At 60.2% G+C, this 19860-nt stretch overlaps 2 protein-coding genes across 9 annotated transcripts in view; both read right to left on the reverse strand.

Moving 5' to 3' along the window:
* Nucleotides 1–5: 5 nt before the first annotated feature.
* Nucleotides 6–8867, reverse strand: IRAK1 (interleukin 1 receptor associated kinase 1). 7 transcript variants are annotated; one of them, XM_059156553.1, is made up of 14 exons: nt 8654–8867; nt 7235–7402; nt 6961–7092; nt 6761–6867; nt 6393–6596; nt 6096–6160; nt 5831–5945; nt 4946–5064; nt 4294–4501; nt 3853–3918; nt 2085–2321; nt 1110–1530; nt 583–726; nt 6–165 (listed from the first exon to the last, which is right to left on the reverse strand). In XM_059156553.1, exons 1-14 carry the CDS (start codon nt 8706–8708, stop codon nt 104–106), a joined length of 2103 nt encoding a protein of 700 aa, XP_059012536.1. In that variant the 5' UTR covers nt 8709–8867; the 3' UTR covers nt 6–103. The 7 variants fall into 7 exon arrangements, 6 of the variants coding, with proteins under 6 accessions (XP_059012536.1, XP_059012533.1, XP_059012535.1 ...); XM_059156550.1 differs by lacking the exon at nt 8654–8867 and adding an exon at nt 7490–7828 and having other exon boundaries at nt 6761–6858; XM_059156552.1 differs by lacking the exon at nt 8654–8867 and adding an exon at nt 7490–7826 and having other exon boundaries at nt 6393–6581; nt 6761–6858.
* Nucleotides 8868–15527: 6660 nt separating this feature from the next.
* MECP2 (methyl-CpG binding protein 2) overlaps nt 15528–19860 on the reverse strand; it is a 62562-nt gene continuing 58229 nt past the window's right edge. The window contains exons 2-3 of one of the 2 annotated variants that reach the window (XM_059156425.1): nt 19626–19680; nt 15528–19516 (exon numbers count right to left, since the gene is read on the reverse strand). In XM_059156425.1, coding sequence (XP_059012408.1) covers nt 18597–19388 — 792 coding nt within the window. In that variant the 5' untranslated portion in view covers nt 19389–19516; nt 19626–19680 and the 3' untranslated portion in view covers nt 15528–18596. Of the gene's footprint in view, nt 19681–19860 lie in introns of both variants that reach the window. The other variant, XM_059156424.1, reaches the window with a different exon arrangement.

A 19860-nucleotide genomic window follows, 5' to 3' on the forward strand; every position in this document is an offset into this window, starting at 1 on the left:
CCGCCCCCCACCCCCCGGCTGCTGAGGACTCGGGAGAGCATGAGAACTTCCCGACTATGAGAACTTCGGCTTCCAGGCTTGGGTTATCCGCCGCGTGAACAGATCAGCTCTGAAACTCGTCACTCTCCTCGGGCCCAGGCCTGCCTTGGGGTCCCACACCTGAGCCTGTGGAAGGAAGGGCCGCCGGTTAGCACACAAGGGCCCAGTGAGCACGCAAGGGCGATGCCCCAGCTGCCAGGAGGCGGGGCCCAGGGCCCGGCCAGGCCTCGCTCTCAGCCCGGGGCATCTGTGCGATCAGGAGTTCCTGTTCCTGAGCACTTCTTCAAAGGCCACCTGGAAGGGAAAGTACCTGCTGGAGCTTCGCATGTTCTGGAAGCAACTGGAGGGGGGACTGGCACCCTAGGCTAAGGGAAGGTGTTGCTGTCGGGAGGAGTTGAGAAGGCTCCCACAAGGCCTTGTCCCCAAGCGGGGGGATAGCCCCGCTGCCCTGGAGCTGCCCCACACCCTCAGGGAACAGACGCTGTGCTGCTCGCCAGTCAGGAGGAAGCGGGCCGGGCGGCCCTGGAGTTAGTCCCAGGCTACCTCGGAGGGAGCCGGATGACAGCAGCTGCAGGCTGTCCAGGACCCCGTCCTCGTACAAGGCCAGCTTCCGCACCATCTTCTGTCGGGCCGGGTTGATGATGATCTGCGGCGGCTGCGAGGCCACCGAGCTGCTCAGGAGCGATCCTGGGGCGGAGAGAGCACCGTCTCAGCTTGGGGGGTGCTGTGCCACGGGCCCTGGGAGCTCCTCCGAGCCGCTGCTGGCCTCGCAGCTCTTCCCAGCCCCCAGCTCAACTTCCGCCCCTTTGGGACAGAAGTCCTCTGTGCCGTGTCTGCAGGAAAGGCCTGGAAGGGGCCGCACTGCTGCCCCGGCTCCCGGATAGGCCGGGAACCTGGCCCTGAACAAAGCCTTCCTTGTTCCTGGCTTTCAGGAAGTGAGCTCCTGGCCTCTTGTCACCCACCTGGAGGTCAAGGCCCAGAGCTTGCTGAGGACAGACTGGGGGTGGGGTGTGGGGACTGTCACCAAGAGAGGCCCCTGGTCCCTCTTCCCGGCACCTGTCCCCAGCTACCTTCCATAGCTGTCAGCTGCAGCCCCGGGCCACTCCCCCAGCTCGACTCCTGGGTCCAGCTGGCCTTCCCCAGGGGTGTCGGGGCCCACGCGGTGGCCTCTTGCCCTGCGCTGCCTGGCCAGGCCGGGTCTGGGGGGCAGCTCGGGGTCAGGCGCCAGGAATGCAAGGCGGCAGACAGGCCGGACACACTCTCATCACTCTCCACGGGCTGGTTGGGGCCCTTCTGGAGCCACTCTGGGGCCTGGGCTGGTGCTCCCGAGGGGAGCGCCCGGGGCTCCGGGGGGCTGGCACCACACGGGGCACTGCTGGGCTGGGAAATGTAGGAGTTCTCCTGCGGGGAAGAGGGGCTGCGGCCAGCAGAATCGGGCTCCGGGACAGGTCCTGCCACGACCGCCTGCAGCTTCTCTAGACTCTCATACACCTGTGGGGGGAGAAGGGACTCTCAGGGCGGGACAGGGCCCTGCCCCAGCATGCTGCCGTCCTACCACAGGGCAGCTCTGGGCCACCCGGGGACCTCGGGGCTTTTTATCCACGTCGCAAAGACTGCCAAGAAGTCACTGGCCACTAAAGCGAAGGACTGAGCGTGGCTTTTGTCCGTCTTCTGGAAAGCAAATTCACGGCCCTACTGCCCTCACACAGAGCCTCCCAGCTGCCCTAGCGTCAGAGGGAAGAAGCGGCGCTCGGGCGGGGGCCAGAGAAAACGCAGGTGCAGTGGCACTGGAGTGCCCCGAAGGGGGCCCAGTAAAAGCCCTCTGCTCCTCTCCATCTCCCAGGTGGGGTCTGGCGAGGGGCTCCAGCCACCCCAAGCAGAACTGAAGAGCGTGCTAAAAACGTCTGGAGACTCTGTCCCCAGGAAGCGGTGTGGCAGGTGCCTGGGTAGCACCCGAAACCTGGGGTTTCTGACAGCCACCCCCTGCCATGGGCAGCCGGTCTCAGTGGCTTTCCCTCCCTACCCCCACCTCCTCCCAGGGCTACCTGGGTCATGGGGGGTCTCCTCTTGGCCCGGCGGTGCAGGCAGCAGCAAGCCAGGTGGCCCAGGGCCAGCCCCAGCTCGGGCGGGCATGGGCCAGGCCTGGGGTCCAGGTGCTTCTTACAGATCTGGGCGGCAATGGGGGTAGCCCATGCATCTGTGGCCAGACCCGCTTGCACTGTGGTCCGGGTGCTTTTCAGAGTCACCCCGGCCTCCTCAGCCTCTTCTTCAACGAGGTCCTTCTGTGGGACAGATCCTGTGAGCTCAGCTATCCCTGGGTGGGCATGCCTCCAGCCCTCTTCCCCAGGCTCTCATCGCTGACTCCTGTGGTCCTTTCTGAGATTGATGAAGCACCCACCGTGTGCCCAGCTTTGCCCCAGGCCCCTGGGAGCCAGTGGTAGAGCGCCCCGGGGCCCACCTTCGGAGAGCTGACTTCCCGGTGCGGCAGAGACACCAACAAGCCTCTAAGGCAACGGGAAAGCAAAACAGACGGGCCACGGGGCTTCTGACTGGGGCCCGAGCAAGTGGTCACTTGGGAGCTGGGATCTGAAGGCACAAACCAGCCAGAGGTCAGAGCCAAAGAGGACAGGGAACACCCCGCAGAGAGGTACCCACGGGCGCAAATGAGGCTGGAGGCCATGCTGGCTTTTGAGATGAAGGAGGAAGCACCTGGGTCAGGGGGTGGCCTCTCAGGCAGAAGGAAAGGCTCAAACCAAGGCCCTGGGGCAGGCAGTGGGGAGCTGGCTGAGTCTGGGGGACAGAGAGAAGGCTGGTGGTGGCAGGACCTGGGGGCTAGTGGCCACATTAAGGGACTGGGCCTTCCTCCCAAGCACAGTGGGAAAGCGGATGGGCTGCCACGATCTCGTTTTGTCTCTGAGACATCGCTTTGGCCCCGGCATGGAGACGAAATGGGAAGGATGCAAAGAGGCCCAAAGACAGACCCGGAGGGACCCGGCACGCAGCCCTGGGGCAGCTACGACGAGGAGAGCGGCCCGAGCTGGCTCAGCAACGCACACGAGACGCGCAGACGGACGCAGACAGCCACCGGCTGGCTCCCCGATTCCAGCCCAGAGCCCCCGAGACGCGCTCCCGGACACACACAGCCCCGAGCCCGGGAGGGAGCAGAAGACGGCGCGGGGCCTGGACCGTAGGGAGCCGGTGCTGTACGCCGCGCTCCCGGCACGCGCCCAGGGTCTGTTCGCAAGTGGCAGAGCGGGCCCAGCGCGGAGCACCATCAGGCTGGGACTAGAGCCCGCGCCACCTCGGCCCACAGAGAGGCAGACAGAAGCGACGGGGTGGGGGTAGCCCCATTTCCCCCCACAGCCTCTCCCAGGGCCCTGTGTTCTGTTTGCCACTGCAGCTTCTGGCCCCGGAGCCCCCGGGATGGCCCTGCCGGGATGGCCCCTTCCCCTCTCCCAGCCCAGGTGGATTCTGGAAAGGCCCCAGCGTCTGCAGCAGACAGACAGGTTTTTCCTCAGCAAGGTCAAGGGAAGCTGCTTGGAGCCCTGCCTACTTTCATAGATGAGTCAGCAGTAGCCGAGGCTGGCTTCTGTGGGGCACTGATTCCAGATCATTCCACCCTCCAGGGCTGCACCTGTTGGTTATCGGGAGTAGCGCTTCCCGCCTCCCTCCCTGCTTCTCTCCCTCCTCCCACCCCCTCTCCCTGCCTGCCTGCCTCCCTCTCCCCTCTGCCTCCCTGCCTCGCTCCCCACTCCCACCCCCTCCGCCCGCCTGCCTCCCTCTCCAGTCCCTGCCCCACCTCAGGACGCTCACCAGGTACTTGGTCCGGGCACCATGCGTCCTCACGGCCCTCTGGCCAGCCAGGGTCTCCAGCACTACCTGGGGAGGGCAGGACAGAGGGTGTGGCGGTGGCTTCCGGGGCCGCAGCAGGGAGGGCCCCGTGTGGGGGGGGGGGCTGTGGGCTGGTGGGGCAGCCAGGCCCGAAGAGGCCACCGAGGCTGATGGGCACAGCCCTCGGACGAGCAGATCAGGACAGTGGTTTGGAGGGCTCACGTGAGGAAAAGGATTGCAAAACTGCAAACCGGAAACGAGATGCAGGCAGTGCCCCACGGGGCGGGAGGGCCGTGTCAGGGGCAGAGGGGCCCCAGAGCCAAGGCTCCTGTCAGCTTGCTGCCGGGTTGGCCTCTGGTCCGCTACGGAATGATCCAGGCCCTCCTGTCTTTGCGTTGCCGAGGAAAGGGGCCAGGTGCTCACCACGCCAAAGCTGAAGGTATCTGTGTCCACGGCCAGCCTCCCCGTCTTGACATAGTCCTCGGGAAGGTAAGCCAGGGTGCCACGCACGGTCTGCGTCCGGGCCACTGTGCTGCTCTGGCCGGGACTGGCCCCCGCAAAGCGGCTGAGGCGGGCCAGGCCGAAGTCTCCCAGCTTGGGCATCAGTCTCTCATCCAGGAGGACGTTGGAACTTGGGGAGGGAAGGAACAGGGTCAGGTCAGTCCTGGGCAGCTCCGCAGCCCATGCTTGCTGGGCCCTGACAGCACCGGACTCGGGGTGGCCCAGCTAATGGGGGGCTCCCTCACACGGTTCAGTCCCTGCTCGCCGAGGGGCGGGACGCCCGTCCTTGACCTCTGCTTCCACACCTGTCCCACTGCAGGTGCTCAGTGACCCAGGGCCCCCAGCTCTGCTGTCCCAGGCCTCAGGGTTCCACCCCCTCCCTCACCTCGGCCTCCAGCGGGAGAGGGCGGGCCTGCTCTCATGGGAGACACCCAGAGCAGGGCTCCTTGGGACTCAGAGGGCAAGGGCCTCTGCTGCCTGCTGGCAGAAGGTTTGGGAACATCATTCCCTTGCCACAGCCTCCATCCTCACGGCGCTCAGAGGCCCCGAGGGCCTGGCTTTGTCTCCTCCTCACCTCTTGATGTCCCCGTGGATGAGACTGGGGCTGTCCTGATGTAAGAACTGAATGGCGCGTGCTGTGCCCAGAAGGATGTCCAGTCGCTGAGGCCAGGAGAGTGGGGGGCAGGCCTGGGTCTAGAGCGGCAGAGCAAGCAAAGGGCACAGGAGAGGCTGTGAGGCCGTGGTTCCTTGACCCGGACTCTCCTTCCACCTGTCACTGTGGCTTCTACACAAGCCGCTTCATTCTCTGGGTCTCACTTTCCTCTTCTGGGAAACAAGGAGTAAAGTCTGCAGGAGCCGCTTCCCCAGGAGGCGGGCCCCGAGCTACTGCGCTGCTCTGTAGGAACGAGCACTGTGCTTCCCGGAGGCACCGGGACTCAGGGTGCTCTTCCTTCTCCCTGGGGCGACCGGGATGGTGTTAGAGGCATTCTCTCTGGCTCCCCCCGGCATAGCACGCTTGCCCCAAGAGCTGAAATGCCCTGCGTACCGCTGCCGGCCCTCGTGGCTTGCACATGCGTGGCCAGAGGAAGGTCAGCTTCAGGTCCAGACAGGGCGGCTCACTGGCCACTGCCCCCCGTCCTCGAGGGCCACGCTGACAAGACCCCCCAGCTACTCTGCTAGTAAAATGAAGGGGCATGAATCGGGGCCCTGAGTCCATAACCCCCTTGTCAGAGGCAGCACGACCCAGGCTCCCAGGCCTGCGGGAACGGCCCAGGGGAGAGCACGGGAAGGGTGCCAGGTGAATCGGGCGGCCCGCCTCGGGTCCAAGCCTGGGGCCCGGCCCCTGCCCGCTGGCAGGATCAGCTCACAGGGCCCGAGAGCCCAGGCCATGCACCCCGCTTCAGCCAGGCGCTGAGAGTGCTGTGGGCCCCGGGAAGGGGGCCCCGCCACGGACGGCTACCTGGAAGTGGAGGCGGTCTTCCAGGGAGCCGTTGGGCAAGAAGCCATAGACGAGGCAGTAGAAGCCGCTCTGAGCACAGTAACCAGCAAAGTCCACGATGTTGGGGTGACGGAACCTGCTTGGAAAAGCAGGACCTGAGCACTCTGGCCCCCAGCCTCCGCCATGCTTTCCAGCTGGTTGTGGGGGTGGGCCGGGCCTGGTGGGCTCTGGGGCCCTGACCCGGTTCTCCCTCCGCCCGTAGCCAGGAGGGGTGCCCCAGACTCACCGGGACAGCTGCTCCACTTCCGTCAGGAAGCTCTGCTTCACTGCGACCCACGGCAGGTCCGCCCCCTGCAGCCCCCGGCAAACGAGAGCGGAGAGGCGGCGTGAAGCTCCAGTAGCCCAGGCCTGGTGGCCACTCTCACTGGCTCCTGCCCCGGGCCCAGAACCACCAAGGGGCTGGGAACCTTGAACTGGGCAGTCAGAGCGCTGAAGGAGGTACGTGGGGAAGCAGAGGAGAAGAACCAGAAAGCGAGGGTCTGTCAATGACCTGCCAGGGCCTTCGCGGGGAAGGTACACCCACCTCCTTTAGCCTCTTCACCGCGTACGGCGTGTTCCTCATCACCGCCCGGTACACACACCCGAAGCCACCCTCTCCGATCTTCAGCTCCTCTGAGAAGTTGTGGGTGCCCTGGGAGATCTCACTGAGGGGCCAGCAAAAGGGAGAGGCCTGGGCTCCCTGCAGGGGGGACACTGGGCTCTCCCGGTTAGGCTGTGGGCAAAGATCCTGGATCAGGTGAGGTCCTTTGTTATTCCTGCGGTCTTAAAGTCACAAGTGCCCCCCAGCCCAGCTGCCTCCTGGCTGGCCCTGTTAGGCTGGCTGGGGTACCCACAGTCTACACTGTTTTGCTCCTTGTCTTGAATCTTTCCCTGGGGGCAGCACCAACCTACCTTGGTGGAGGAAGGGGCTGGGTATGGTGGTGGTGGTTGCTGGCGGGAGGCAGGGCTTGGGACAGGACCGAGCTCAGCCCCAGAATGGGTCTGGGAGTCTGGAAAAGCTTCATAAAGTTACCAGTGAGAGGCAGGCACAGAGCATGGTCAAGGTGGCCCTTTCCAAAGGTCCATCAAGGCCGACACCCGGGCCCTCTTACCTGGGGAGGGGACTGTGGCGGCTGACGTCGACAACTTCCGGGGGCGGGGGACCTTGGCCTCACAGGGTGCAGGGGGGCTGCTAGGCCTCGGGGTGCTGGTGCTGGGGGGCAGGAGAGGGGCAGGAGGGTGCCCTGGGACACATGGGAAGAGAAGGGCAGTTAGGGCTAGGTGGCGGGGGTGGGGGGGTGGGGGGGGAGTGGGGGAGGGAGGGGCCCCGTGGCAGGCTCCGGCCCCAGACCGGGGTCCCGGGGTTCCCCGGGGCCGGGCGCTCACAGGCTGTGATGATATCCCGAGCGCGGAGCAACTGCAGGTGCGTGAGGATGCTCACGAGGTCGGCCACGCGGGCGTTGCGGTTGATCCAGGGCCAAAGGACGCTGGCCGTGCGCTGTCCGGAGCGCTCACACAGCCGCAGCTCCGTCTGGTCGCGCACGATCAGGGCGGCTGCGGGCCGGGAGGCGTCAAGTCTGGGCGCCCGGGACCAGCGCGCCCCTCCCCCGTCCCAGCGTCAGCCCGCCCGCCGCCACCCACCGAACTGGCACCAGTCGGCGGGCTCCAGGGCGTCCATCACTTTGTAGAAGCGGCACATGATCCAGGGAGGCACTTCGTACAAGAAGTGCTGGGTGCCAGGGGCCGCGGGGTCTCCCGGCCCCGGCCCACCGGCCATGGCCGCCGCCGCCGCAGGGCCAGGGCCTTTCGGGGCCTCTCCGGGCCTCTGGAGGCCGCGGCGGGCGCGGGCCTTGGCCGGCCGGGTCCGCGGACACTGACTCACTTCCCCTTTAAGCCGGCCTCGTGCAGCGTCCCGCGAGACGGAAGGGGCGGGGCCCGGGGCCGCCGCCATCTTGCCCTCGGCGGCCGCCGTTTTCCACCCCGGCCCTCGGCCGCACGGGGGCGCCGCGCGCGGTTTCTCCCCGCGAAGGCCGCGCCCCTCGGTCCGGTTGGGCGGCGAGGCGCGCTTCTCGGAGGAGGGGCCGCCTGAGCGGGACTCTGAGGGGTGGAGGAGCGTGGATCCGAGCACCGGGGCAAAGGGCATGGCAAGGGCCGGGACGTTCCGGAAAGGGCTCGAGCCGGGCCTGGCGGGCGCCCTGGGCCGCCTCCTTATAAACTCTCGGGCTTCTTTCGGGAGGCAGCGGACATTGTCAGAGATCCCGGGCAGGGTCAGGCGTGGGTCACGGCCGCGTCCTATCCCTGTTGGCTGGCCCTGAGGCCGGGTGCAGGGAGAACCATCTGGAAGCTGGGACGGCGGGCTGCCCCGGCTCAGAGCGCTGTTGGCCGCCGCCTCCGCCCCTCGCATCGCATCTTTTCCACCCCAGGCCCCTGCTCCAGCAAGTGTTGGCGCTTTGCGGTGTTTGCAACTTTTCCTTCTTTGGTGCCTTCTTCCCACGAGCGCATAAAACGGGTTTACGTCTCTTGAAGACAGGCCTTCGGCTTCTCCGCTTCCTCCCTCCCGCGTCGTGCTTCCGGCTCCGGGGGCCCTCCCCGCCCGTGAGGACAGCGGGCTCCGGCCTCCCGGGCGCCGCGTGCGCTCCTAGCCTGTCTGACGCCCTCTTGGCCACCCGCAGCGCCCGGCCGCTCCTCCATTCCCACAGCCCCGTTACCCGGCCGTTTCCCCGAACGTCTCTGGAGTCCATCCTTCCCCCAGCCCACTGCTCCCACGACGCCCTCCTCCCCTGAGGACCCCCGGGAAGAACCCACCGAGCAGCCACAGGACCTTCGTCTTCTGTTGGTCCAGTCGGACGAGCGCTTGCATGGCAACGGGTCTCCTTCACTCACCACCCGCCCCCTCCATCCTGGCCCCAGAGGGCTCCCCTTCGGGAAGGCTGTCTTCTCAAGCTGGGCCTCCACGGGAGCCTCTCTCCCCGGAAGCCAGAGCCATGGCAGGTCCCACCCTGGCCCCAGCGGCTTCGCGCGGGCACGGCCTTGACGAAGACCGCGGACTCGGGCTCGGGCAGGGAGCACGCTCGCACGCCCGCAGCTCTAGCGGGGTCGCGCCTCTGTCCTCGCTCCCAGCGGGACAGCAGCTCCCAAGACGGGCCTGGCACGCGACACATGCCCAATACACATGGGTCGAATGCCAACCCTTTGTTTTAACCTTCAAAGCCAGGACGTTCGAGTGCACCTTCTAGCGGCTGTGCCCGCATTTGTTTTCCTGTGATGCTGGCCTCTGAGCGCTTGTTCCTTCTGCCTGCTGGGAACAGCTGTGGCCGGGCAGGCAGCTCCTGAGTGCCAGGTTGGCAAAAGGTCTGCAAACCCCACAGTGATGACAGCGACCCCTCTGGGCAAGGGGCCTGGTGAGCAGAGGCCACGGGAAGGTGTCAGGTTAGAGGTCCAGGGGCCAGACAGCCAAAAGCACCTGGACAGAGGGGGCACCCTGCCACTGCCCCCTGGAGCGGGGCACTTGTGTAGCTGTGCAGGGTGGCCGAGGCGCGCTGGCCTCCGGCCCTGGGGCTCGGCAGCCAAGCCTGTGCCAGGTCCTTCCCAGCCTGCCACCCCAGAGCTCCCCATGACATGCGGCAGCAGTGTGCCTACGAAGGTAGCCTTGGAAGCCAAGGGGAGGCAGTAAGGGTGTGGAGCAGGCTGGTCTTGCCTCCCAAGACAGTCCTGAGAGCGGCTGGTGGTGTTCAGGGACAGCCGGACGGAATCCGGAAACACAGCAGCAGGCTGTCCTGTGAGCTGATAATGAAAGCCCAGACCTTGAGTCACTTTCACAGAGAGATTTATCGAGAATGCTAACAGCACAGGATACAGTACTTCCCAACAAAAGGTGCAAACGCGTCACTTAGAAAGGCATGCTGAGTATTCTTTGCTTTCACACGTATTAAAAAACTTACAAAAATAAAATAAAACTGCGTGCTGCCCATCTTTTCAAATAGTAAAAGAACCTTATGAAAAAAATCACTTGATTTTACAACAAAAGACACAAACGGACATTTTTATGTAAATTTATAAGGCAAACTCTTTATATAATAAATAGGTTACAGGGATTCAGTGGGAGGGGGGTGTTTTTGAAACGTATACAGGTACATTCAGACAGGTTTACTGAAATGGTACAAATTTCCTTAATAAATTGCCTTTTGTTTTTAAATATATCAGTGCTTTCAGTCATTTGGCTATACACAAAGAACCTTTTTTTGAACACTACAAAAAAGCAATCAATATTTTTTGTTTTTAAAACGACCTACTTATTTTCTAAAGTAATTGTCCCAAAACACAAAAACTGAAGGTGAATGTGATGGAGGGCTTTGGAGCCATCTCTAGCCAAGTCTGTCCTAGGCTGCTCCCTATCCCGCACACACCTCTCTCCCACCCTCACCGGGCTTCTGAGCTAGAGCCCCTCTGTCTAGAGTGGCCAGTGTCCCTGTGACTCGGGGGGGGAGCAGCCACCTTGCCTGGTCCTTCCTGATACTAAACCCATGTGCAAATACTCATGAGAGTCAGCACTGTCTTCGCCTTGGGGGGGGGGGGCGAGCAGAGAGGGACAGGGGACAGGGATGTCCCTGTTCTGTGAGCCCAAAACAATGTCTGGTGGGGGTAATGGCTTTTCTCAGAAGGATCTGCTTTGGCCAGGAGAAGGGAAGTGGGGTTTCTCATGTCCAAATTGTGCTGGGGATCAGATGGCAGCAAAGAGAGTGCACCCCTCCACCACTGTCCCATCACCCAGGACGGTGAAGAATCTAGAGGTCACGTTACTGTTGTGTACTCTGGGACTGGGTGGGATGTGATGGGGGGTTGTCCTGAACGGTACCGCCCACCACCTGGCCCGTCCAGGAGGAGCTGCGTCAGGTGGAGAGTGGCCCATCGGTCCTGTCAACATACACCGGACCTGTGGCCACAGCGGAGGTCTCCAGGTAGACGGCCACCTGTATCCTGAGCTCTGCTCCTCAGGCCTGCCCTATGCCTCTCCCACTGAGGCAAGGTCGGCTCTGTCACACCCCTCCTGTCTCCCTTTGAAGGAACATCAACCTCGTCTGTCCTTAAAAATAATGATGATGCTAATAATCTCGGGAGTTGGGGGAAAGGCAACAGAATCCACTGGGTGGAACAAAACCTGGTTTTGCTCTGACTTTGAAAATGGCAACACATCAGCTGTTTGGTCCGTTGGCTTAGGCTTAATTACTTCGGGTGGCATCTGGCTGCTCGGGGCCGGGGTCACCTCTTCGGATCTCCCCTCCTGTGGAAGAAGGACAGCCCCTCTCATCTCGGTCACCATCCCCTCCCTCCAAATTCTTTTGTTTGTAAAGAAAAGGTGTCTAGAAGCATTTGTCTCTGGAACAATTACTTTAAACATGGTTACAATACAGACTTCAGTTCAAACACAGAAGAGATTTACTTAGCAAATTTCCTTTCACCCACCAAAATTACACAAATATAAGCCTCAACACCACAGTTCAGAGGACCAGTAGAGAGAACCTCATGTTTGGAACACAAAAGGAGAAATAAAAACCAAACCAAACCCAAACAGAAAAGCCCCGGAAGAAATGATGGAAGGATGAGGGAGGAGAGGAGGGCAAACACGTGTACGACACAGCACACGCTACAGTGTCCGGGTACACGGGAGCCCAGCGCGACGAGAGGGCTCGGCACACACTGAGTAACAGTCCTGGTGATATTTGGTCAAATATTCAGCAACTACTGACTCTGGAGCGGCCGCTATTGATTGAAGCAGTGACAAATCGAACGGAAAAGGAGGCCTTGGTAGCAAGGGAAGGAGCAGGCTTCAAGTTCTGCAAGCCTTTTTGCACTCCACCGTCCGGCTCCCCAGAAACACTCAACTGGGTGGGCCCTGCTCCGTCCAGGCGGGCAGGAGGTCACCGGGTGAGGCTAAGTTGGGCGCCGATTTCGGATCTCAGTCAGAGAGCGCACCCGTGGACACATGCGGACACCCACCTGTTAGCGGCAAGCAGCAGCAGCAACGGCCTCCTCGCCTCCTCCGCCCCCGTCCCGGGCTGGGCGGGCAAGGACACGGCGACGCACTGCTAATACTGAGCGCAGGCGGGAGCGGGCCCCAGACTGGGCCCAGAGGCTGCCCCAGCTCGGGTCCTCCGAGGGGCACGCGGGCAGCCTGGCCACCCGAACGGCTTACGAGTGTTTCTCTTTTGGTTCAGGCCTCAGAAGAAGTAACGACGCAGGGAGGGAAGCTTTTGGCCCTGGTGATTATAATGCTCTCTGCTTTGGAAGAATGAGTTTCTGGGTGGTGGTGGTGGTTGGTTTTTTTTTGGTGTTTTTTAATTACTTAAAAAAATGATCAAAAAGAACTGTTACGGCTAAACTCTCTAGCAGGTATTGCTCATTAAGAATTACAAAAGCAAATGCAGTTACTCGTAGGATCGGGAAAAAGAGAAAGGGTGTTTCTGGAGTCTTTGCTACCTCCTAGAGGGGACCCAGTGGACTCTCGTATGTGGTTGTGGGGTCCCTGGTGTCTACCCGGTGCAACTCACACATTCAGAGATGTGATGGGCCTCCCATCTGCCCTCCAGCCTCAGCGAAGTGGAAGCCCTACTGGCGGGGAGGCCCGCCGAGCTGGCTGGCTGTGCAAGACCGCTCTGCCTGCGCCCCTGGGAGGGCTGGGGGTGGGTCAGGCCAGCCCCTCCCTGGTGCACTCCAGCTGCCCCACGCGGAGGTCGCAGGGGGCCAGGTGGTACCAGCTACATTCCCGAATTTGCCAGGGCAAGGAAGCGCTCCTACACCCGCCCGCGCCAGCATCCCGGGACCTCTCTCACAAGCATGGGAGAAACAGTGCAAAACCCGGATGCTGCCCGGAGCCTCCTTCGCTTGGCACAGGGAAGCCCTTGAAAGAAGCGAGGAAAGACCACAGATCTGCTTGGACAGAGGAAGTGACCAGCAGACAGATTTGTAGTTTTTTTTTTTTTTTTGTGGTATTTTTTTTTTGTTTTTTTTTTTTGTTTTGTTTTTTGTTTGTTTGTTTTTATTTTCCTTTGTTCTATGCTATGGTTATCAGAAATATTGTAATTAAGCAACAGGTATAATTTTAACAGGTGTTTGTGTGTGTGTGTGTAGCCACAAGCAAAATGAGTGTATAATTGTGCAATATACAGATATATATATAAAAATTCAACTGCTCTGTGTGTCTAGTCAGTGCATTAAATTAAAGGGACAGAAAAACTAAAAGCAAAGCTAAAAAGCAAAACAAAAGCCCGGGATAGAGGAGACCAAGCAGGCCTATGCGTATAGCGTCTAAGATACTGGATATAATCAGGGTCACCAGGAAGAACACCTTTGTCACTGGACACACAAACACTGAAGGGAGAGGGACTACCAGTGAGCAGGAGCCAAACCTCTTGGCCTTTTCATCTCATTGTCTCGCTGCTGAGGACCTGAGAAAAGGTAAGCTAGAAGGGGGCAGGGAAGCAAAGGCAATTTGCAAGTTTCGCTAATGCTCTCCAGACTCAAAGGCCGGACTTCCCTTGGGGAGGGTCTGGGTGCCTGCTCTTGTGCCTGCCTCCCTCTGGCCCAGGGGCTCTCGCTGGTGAGGGGTGAGGGGGACACACACCACAGGACGTGCTCAGGCCTCTGTCGTCACCTCTGAGTGCAGAAAGGCGCATCACTTCACCTAGACCCTCGGCCCCAAGGACAGCAGACCAGGGGGAATGTCCTCAGGGGACAGGCAGAGACCAAGGGGGAGACCTCACCCTCACCTTCCTAGTTGCGGGGACACTAGTCAGAACTCCCTTTTTCCCCACCAAATCAGCACTTGGGGCACATCCTGCAGAGATGAGAAAGGAGCAAGAAACAGGTGGTGCTGGATGGTGAGGACGTCGCAGGCCTTTGGAGTCACTGGTGACACTGCTTCCCACACCAAGCGCGGGGCTTCTACAGCCGGGGGACCAGGCAGGCAGCCCCACAGGCAGGGGGCTCTTCAGTGCTAGGACAGGCCCGAGTCTCAGATCCAGCTGCTTCAGGCTGGACTCCCCTTTTCCTGTAGCACAAACATGGCAGGCCAAGCTCCAAATATTTTTAGATTGGCAGTTTTGCAAAAGCTTGCTCTTACTCGTTCGGAAACATCGAAATGCAATTTTCTGCCAAATGTTGTCTAGGTTTTCCTTCTGAATTGTTGTTGTTCACTTTCCCCCCTTTAATATGTAACTTTAGACCCCGGGGGAGGCAGTATCCTAGTGGTATATAACAATTAGACTATGCCTCTTCTAAAGACTGAAACAGCATCTGAAAGAGAAAGACGCAAAAATGGAGACTCGACAAACCCCTCCAGAGTGGACGAGTTTACTGCTGGGGAGAGCAAAGGTGGGACCCTTCCAGGGAACAGAGTAAGACTAGGAGCGCGACCCGGTGGGGCCGCAGGCGCAGGGGCTCCACCACAGGCCAGGCGACGCTGCCTTGCTTGCCCCCTTCCCCGACACCATGAGCCAGGACTCTGGGAACCGGCCAGGCAAACACCCACAGGGCTCTAAATGCAGCTCGCCTGCTGAGGGCTGGGCCATCAGTCCTAAAATCTGTGTGTGAAACTCCCATTAGGGAACAATTCAGAGCAACACTGACTAGAAAAGGAGAACCAGCCCAGCGACCTTCCCTGGCTCCGCCCACCCAGAGCTCCAGGTGCAGAGCTCTGGGAAGGGGGCACAGGAAGGGGGCCCAGAGCCTGGCTGCCAGGCTCCACCTGGTTATACCTGTGGCTCCCTCCTGCGCTGCTGCAGCTCACTAAGTTACTGAAATCCAGAGGTCCTGTCAGCTAAAGAAACTCCTTTCCCCCCAAGCACCATAGCTTGTTGCACGCTAGTACCTTCGTTCACGATCCCTGTCAGCAACCAAAAGCTGCACGGAAGAGCAGGTGACAACTTGGGCCTGGCTCTGGGTCCTGGTGCCACCGTCTGCAGCCTTTAGCCTGGAATGGTGCCCCTGAACAGACTGTTGCCCATCCCCGCACGGCGGGGGGGATCTCAGGAGTAGAAACCTGGTGCCAGCTGTGGCCAGTGTCCTTGGGCCACCACCACGGCTTTCCCCTTCCCGGGAGCTGAGGTCCTTGGGTAGTTTGGCACGGACAGACTGGGGAACAGGGCGTTTCTAGGTGTCGCCTGTGCCTTCTGATAATGGGAATAGAGTAGCAGCGGAAGGGAGCTGTCTTTGAGCCTGGCTGTGGCTCAGTGCCCTGGTTCACTACAGTGTCAAGGCCAGCGATTCCACTGGTTAGGGCAGGCCCACCAATGGGCAGGGCAGGGCAGAGCTGGGCTGGGCATTGTGGGAGGAGCTCAAGGGCATACAGCATTCTGTTGGGAGAGGAGGTAGTAACTAACAACTAGAATCAGGGCTGGGGAGACCAAAAGTGACTGTGACCTACCCCTACAACAGGCGTCTGAAAGCTGTTAGTTAGTTTTTAAATTCTTCACACAGTCCCTAAAAGATGCCCCCAATCTTCGTGATGTTCAAGCACACACAAAGTCAAGGTCACACCCCCAAACTGGGCTGGACATAGCTGGTGAGAATCCCATGGCCTGGCTTTCCCTCCAACCTCCTGTCAACCTGACCCAGGACCAGGGTCGTACGGGAGCTGCAGGGCCCCTGCCTGCCAGAGTAACAAACCACCAAGGCGACCTGCTTAATGGTGACTTACTTGTGATGCCTTTATTAGGTGAAAAAGTGGGACCGTGGAAGAAAGGGGAGGGGTGAGAAAGCCCCAAGGAGCCTCAGGGGCTGCCTGCAGCTTTGGAACTATAAGAAGCAGCTGGGGAGCGAGGGGGCTGAAGGTCAGGCTGGGCCAAAAGGAAATGATACTTGAATAGCTGTGCTCTCAACCACCAATGCCCAGTCAGCCCCTGAATGGTCTCACGTGGAAAAGGGGCGTGGCGGGCCCCACACTCTTCTTCCCAGGACCAGACGGTACTGAACTGACAGAGAGGCCGGCTCTGGACACTGGTTCCAGACACTTATTCCACTGGACTAAGTTTAATGCATAAAAACCCAACCGACCCGAACGGACAGCATCTCCAGGACAAACTGGCCGGACACTGTACTCGCATGGACAGGCATCCTTTGTGGGTGCCTGGAGTGCAAGGCCCCTTCAGGGTCAGGAGCCTTTTGTCCTTGAAGGAAGAGGGATCCTGAAGGACTTGCCCCCTCCTCCGACCCCCCTTCCCTTCCTAGGGAGGAGTCAGAAGTGAAGCCCAGAGGGCCAACAGCAGGGCGGGTCTGGTTGTGGGACTTGCTTTCACAGAATAAGGAAATGGGTACAAAAATGCTACAAAGGCCAACTATGATTCTGCAAACAGAATGGGGGAAAACTCCCTTGCTTCTAACCATTCTGGAAGAGACAAACGCGTTTTTTCCTTAAGCTACTGATTGGAACTGTCAGCTATGGTTCCTGATCACTAAGGGCTGGCAAGGAAGTGCTGGACGGTTAGGGTGTTTCACTCCTTCATGGTTACACCGCAGTAAGGAAGCCAGGGGACAGTAACTGAAATACACAAGACAACACGCACTTGACAGTTCATGGCGGCAGCTCGCATGGGGCGTGCTTGTGGGTGTTTCTGGAAGCATTAGACTGCTGTCTCACTTGCTACTTTGATAAGGTACTTCTCAGGTGGACAGATTTAGATACAAGAGACATCTCTGTAAACACAGAAAAGGACAGACCAGTATGATGACGATGTGCAGCTAGATAAGGACTTCCTGAACACAGAACGCAGGACGGGCTCCCAAATGGAGACTGAGCAATGAACACCCACAGCAAAGCCAAGCCTCTCGGCCCCCACACCGTCCCCCGGCACAGAGGTGGACATGTGTCATACACTGGCCCCACCCAGTCTCCAGCCAAAGCCAGACGTCTCCCACCAGAGGAGAACTCATGGTTACCTTACAGCAGGAGCAGAGAGGTGGGGGGGGGGGCAGCTCAGGCCTGGGGCAGCTGCATTTCTTCCCATCAGCTGCGTCGTCGCACCACACTATGCTAGCTGGGCCTGGCTGAGGCCAAGGTCAGGGCTGGGCTACTTGAGGACTATGGCAGGCCACGGGGGCCTCTGTGCTACCCTCAGCTCCCAAATCCAAATCTGCCCAACTTCTCCTGCCTGTTTCTCTCGAGTGGAAGGTTGGGAAGGCCTGGAATCCAAGGTCTTCCCAAGGGAAGGGCGCTCCCTAAGAGAGCGAGACCTTGCCGCCCTCTTGCCCTTCAGAGAGGCCAAGGCCTTAGGGCCAGGAGGACTCAGCAGAGCCTGGGGCTTCCTCAGGGCTCGAAATGGGGTGGGGCTAGGGCTAGAGCTGGCAGTGGGAAGGCCAAGGGCAGGGTGTGATCTGGTGGCCTGAGCTGGCCAGCATCAGCTCAGGTAAAGCTGGGAGCTGCGGGTGCCTAGTACCGAGGGGACGAACAAGGAGGGGCAGAAATGAAAAGATGCATGGAAGAAGGCAGAAATGGAAGGACAGAAGAGAAAGCAATCAGGAAGTCCTTATAAAATTGCAGCAAACACTTAGAGTTTCGGAGCTTCGTGGGAACCCTATGTGCTGAGCCCACTTTAAAACAAGCGCAGGTACAGGTAGTTGTGAACACCGTCACGTCTGGTGGCTTGAGGGACAAAGTGTCACCAATTCAAGCCCGTTTGCTCTCAGAGCATGTTTGTTTTGAAGTGGGAACATGAAGACTCAATAGTGCAAATAGTTCTAAGCTGTCCCTAAAGGAGTAGAATTGGAAAGTTTTGGAAGAACTTTTTCCCCTCTTTCCCCCTGGCACCCCAACTTGCCCACTAGGCCTCTACCTACCAGCCACAGACTGCTCGGAGTGACTAGGAATTCCATCGGCCCCACTGCCCTCCGCCACCCAGAGAAGCCCAGGAGCCCGGGGCCAGCCTGCCTGTGCCTCGTCCTGTTGCTGCCATGCCCCCACCCCCTCCCTCTCTCTGTCTCTCTCGCGCCACTCACTGGAGAGTGGCCCTGCGCCTTCCTCTCACCTGGCTCCGGCCAGTCCGCACCGGCAGCACAAGGACTGACCCCTTCCAAGCCAGGCCAGAGCTGGAGCAAACAAGTGCTACTTCCCTGTCTTGTGAAATATCCTAGTCAGTTTTGGGTTGGGACCGGCCTGGGGCCGGATTTGTGCCATCATGGGTGAGATCGCGCAGGGCCACAGCCACGGGCCATCTCTTGTCTTTTTCTCTAAAGGATCCACCTGTCTCTCCTGCCTCACACCTCCTTGTCCCAGTGTGGGTGGGGATGGGGAAGGCGGGCGAGCCGGAGGGTGGGGGTGGGGCAGGGTTGGCGGGGAGAGGAGAGCGGAAACGGGGGCACCAATGGCACTCGCTGTCCCTAATGACCACATGGGGGGGGCGGGGTGAGGTCGGATGGGAGGGGAGGTGCAGGCATACCCTAAGAAGCCTGGTCAACAGCTTGTCTGGTCAGTAGTATCTGCAGCAAGCCTTGTTGAAGGAGCCTAGTTTAGAAAAGTGCAAAGCTACTTCTGGCCCTGGTTAGGTCTTCAACCTGACTGTGCTTGTCAGTAAGAAAAACATCCCAATGCTCCAACTACTCCCACCCTGAAGCCACGAAACTCTAAGTTTACTGAAAGAAAAAAAAATATTTTTTATTTCAGTTAATCGGGAAGCTTTGTCAGAGCCCTACCCATAAGGAGAAGAGACAACAGCTGCCTTTAATCTTGTTGGTTTGCTCTGCGATCCGCCGGGGAAAGTCAGCTAACTCTCTCGGTCACGGGCGTCCGGCTGTCCACAGGCTCCTCTCTGTTTGGCCTTGGCATGGAGGACGAAACAATGTCTTTGCGCTCTCCCTCCCCTCGGTGTTTGTACTTGTCTGCGGCCGCGCCGGCGGTCGCGACTGCGGGCTGAGTCTTAGCCGGCTCCTTGGGGCAGCCGTCGCTCTCCAGCGAGCCCGCTCTAGCCATCTCCTCCTCTTTGCAGATGCCGCTGCTCAAGTCCTGGGGCTCAGGGGGGCTGCTGGGGTCCTCGGAGCTCTGCGGCTCGGGCGGGGGCGGGGGCGGGGGCGGAAGCAGCGGCGCCGGTGCCTTCGGGGGCTCCGCGTGGTGGTGGTGGTGGTGGTGCTCCTTCTTGGGGGGCGACGAGGCGCTGCCACCGCGCCCCTTCGGGCTGCTCTCCTTGCTCTTCCGCCCAGGGCTCTTGCAGGTCTTCAGTCCCTTGCCACTCTTCTCGCCCAGGGTGGACACCAGCAGGGGCTTCACTACCTCCTTCACGTCGATGCTGACGGCCTCCCGGGTCTTACGCTTCTTGATGGGGAGCACGGTCTCGTGCACGGAGCGGATGGAAGACTCCTTCACGGCTTTCTTCTTGGCCTCGGCGGCAGCAGCCGCCACCACACTGCCTGGCTTGCGCCCCCGCTTCTTGGGAATGGCCTGGGGGTCAGCCTCGGCTTTTCGCTTCCGGCCAGGGCGTTTGATAACCATGACCTGGGTGGACGTGGTGGCCCCGCCCCCTTCGGCCCTGCTCCCCGGTGAAGCTTGAAAAGGCATCTTGACGAGCAGCTTCCCGGGACTTTTCTCCAGGACCCTTTTCACCTGCACACCCTCTGATGCCGCTGCCTTGGGTCTCGCAGTGCCGCTGCCTTTGGGGCGTCCCCGGCCTCTGCCAGTTCCTGGAGCTTTGGGAGATTTGGGCTTCTTAGGTGGTTTCTGCTCTCGCCGGGAGGGGCTCCCTCTCCCAGTTACCGTGAAGTCAAAATCATTAGGGTCCAGGGAGGTGTCGCCTACCTTTTCGAAGTACGCAATCAACTCCACTTTAGAGCGAAAGGCTTTTCCCTGGGGACTGTGGGGACAAACGGAGAGACAGAAAGAATGATTAGAAGCTTCCGCGCTACTGTACAAAGATGGGGCAGAGCATAAGATGGTGAACTCTGTGACAGCACGTTCTGCAACTGACCTGCCTGATGACATGACTGCATGAGAGTCCCATGAGAGAAAAGCCCAAACAGGCGAAAACTAGAGG

Source organism: Mustela lutreola, chromosome X (genome assembly GCF_030435805.1).
Source record: "Mustela lutreola isolate mMusLut2 chromosome X, mMusLut2.pri, whole genome shotgun sequence".
NCBI classification, from domain to species: Eukaryota; Metazoa; Chordata; class Mammalia; order Carnivora; family Mustelidae; genus Mustela; species Mustela lutreola.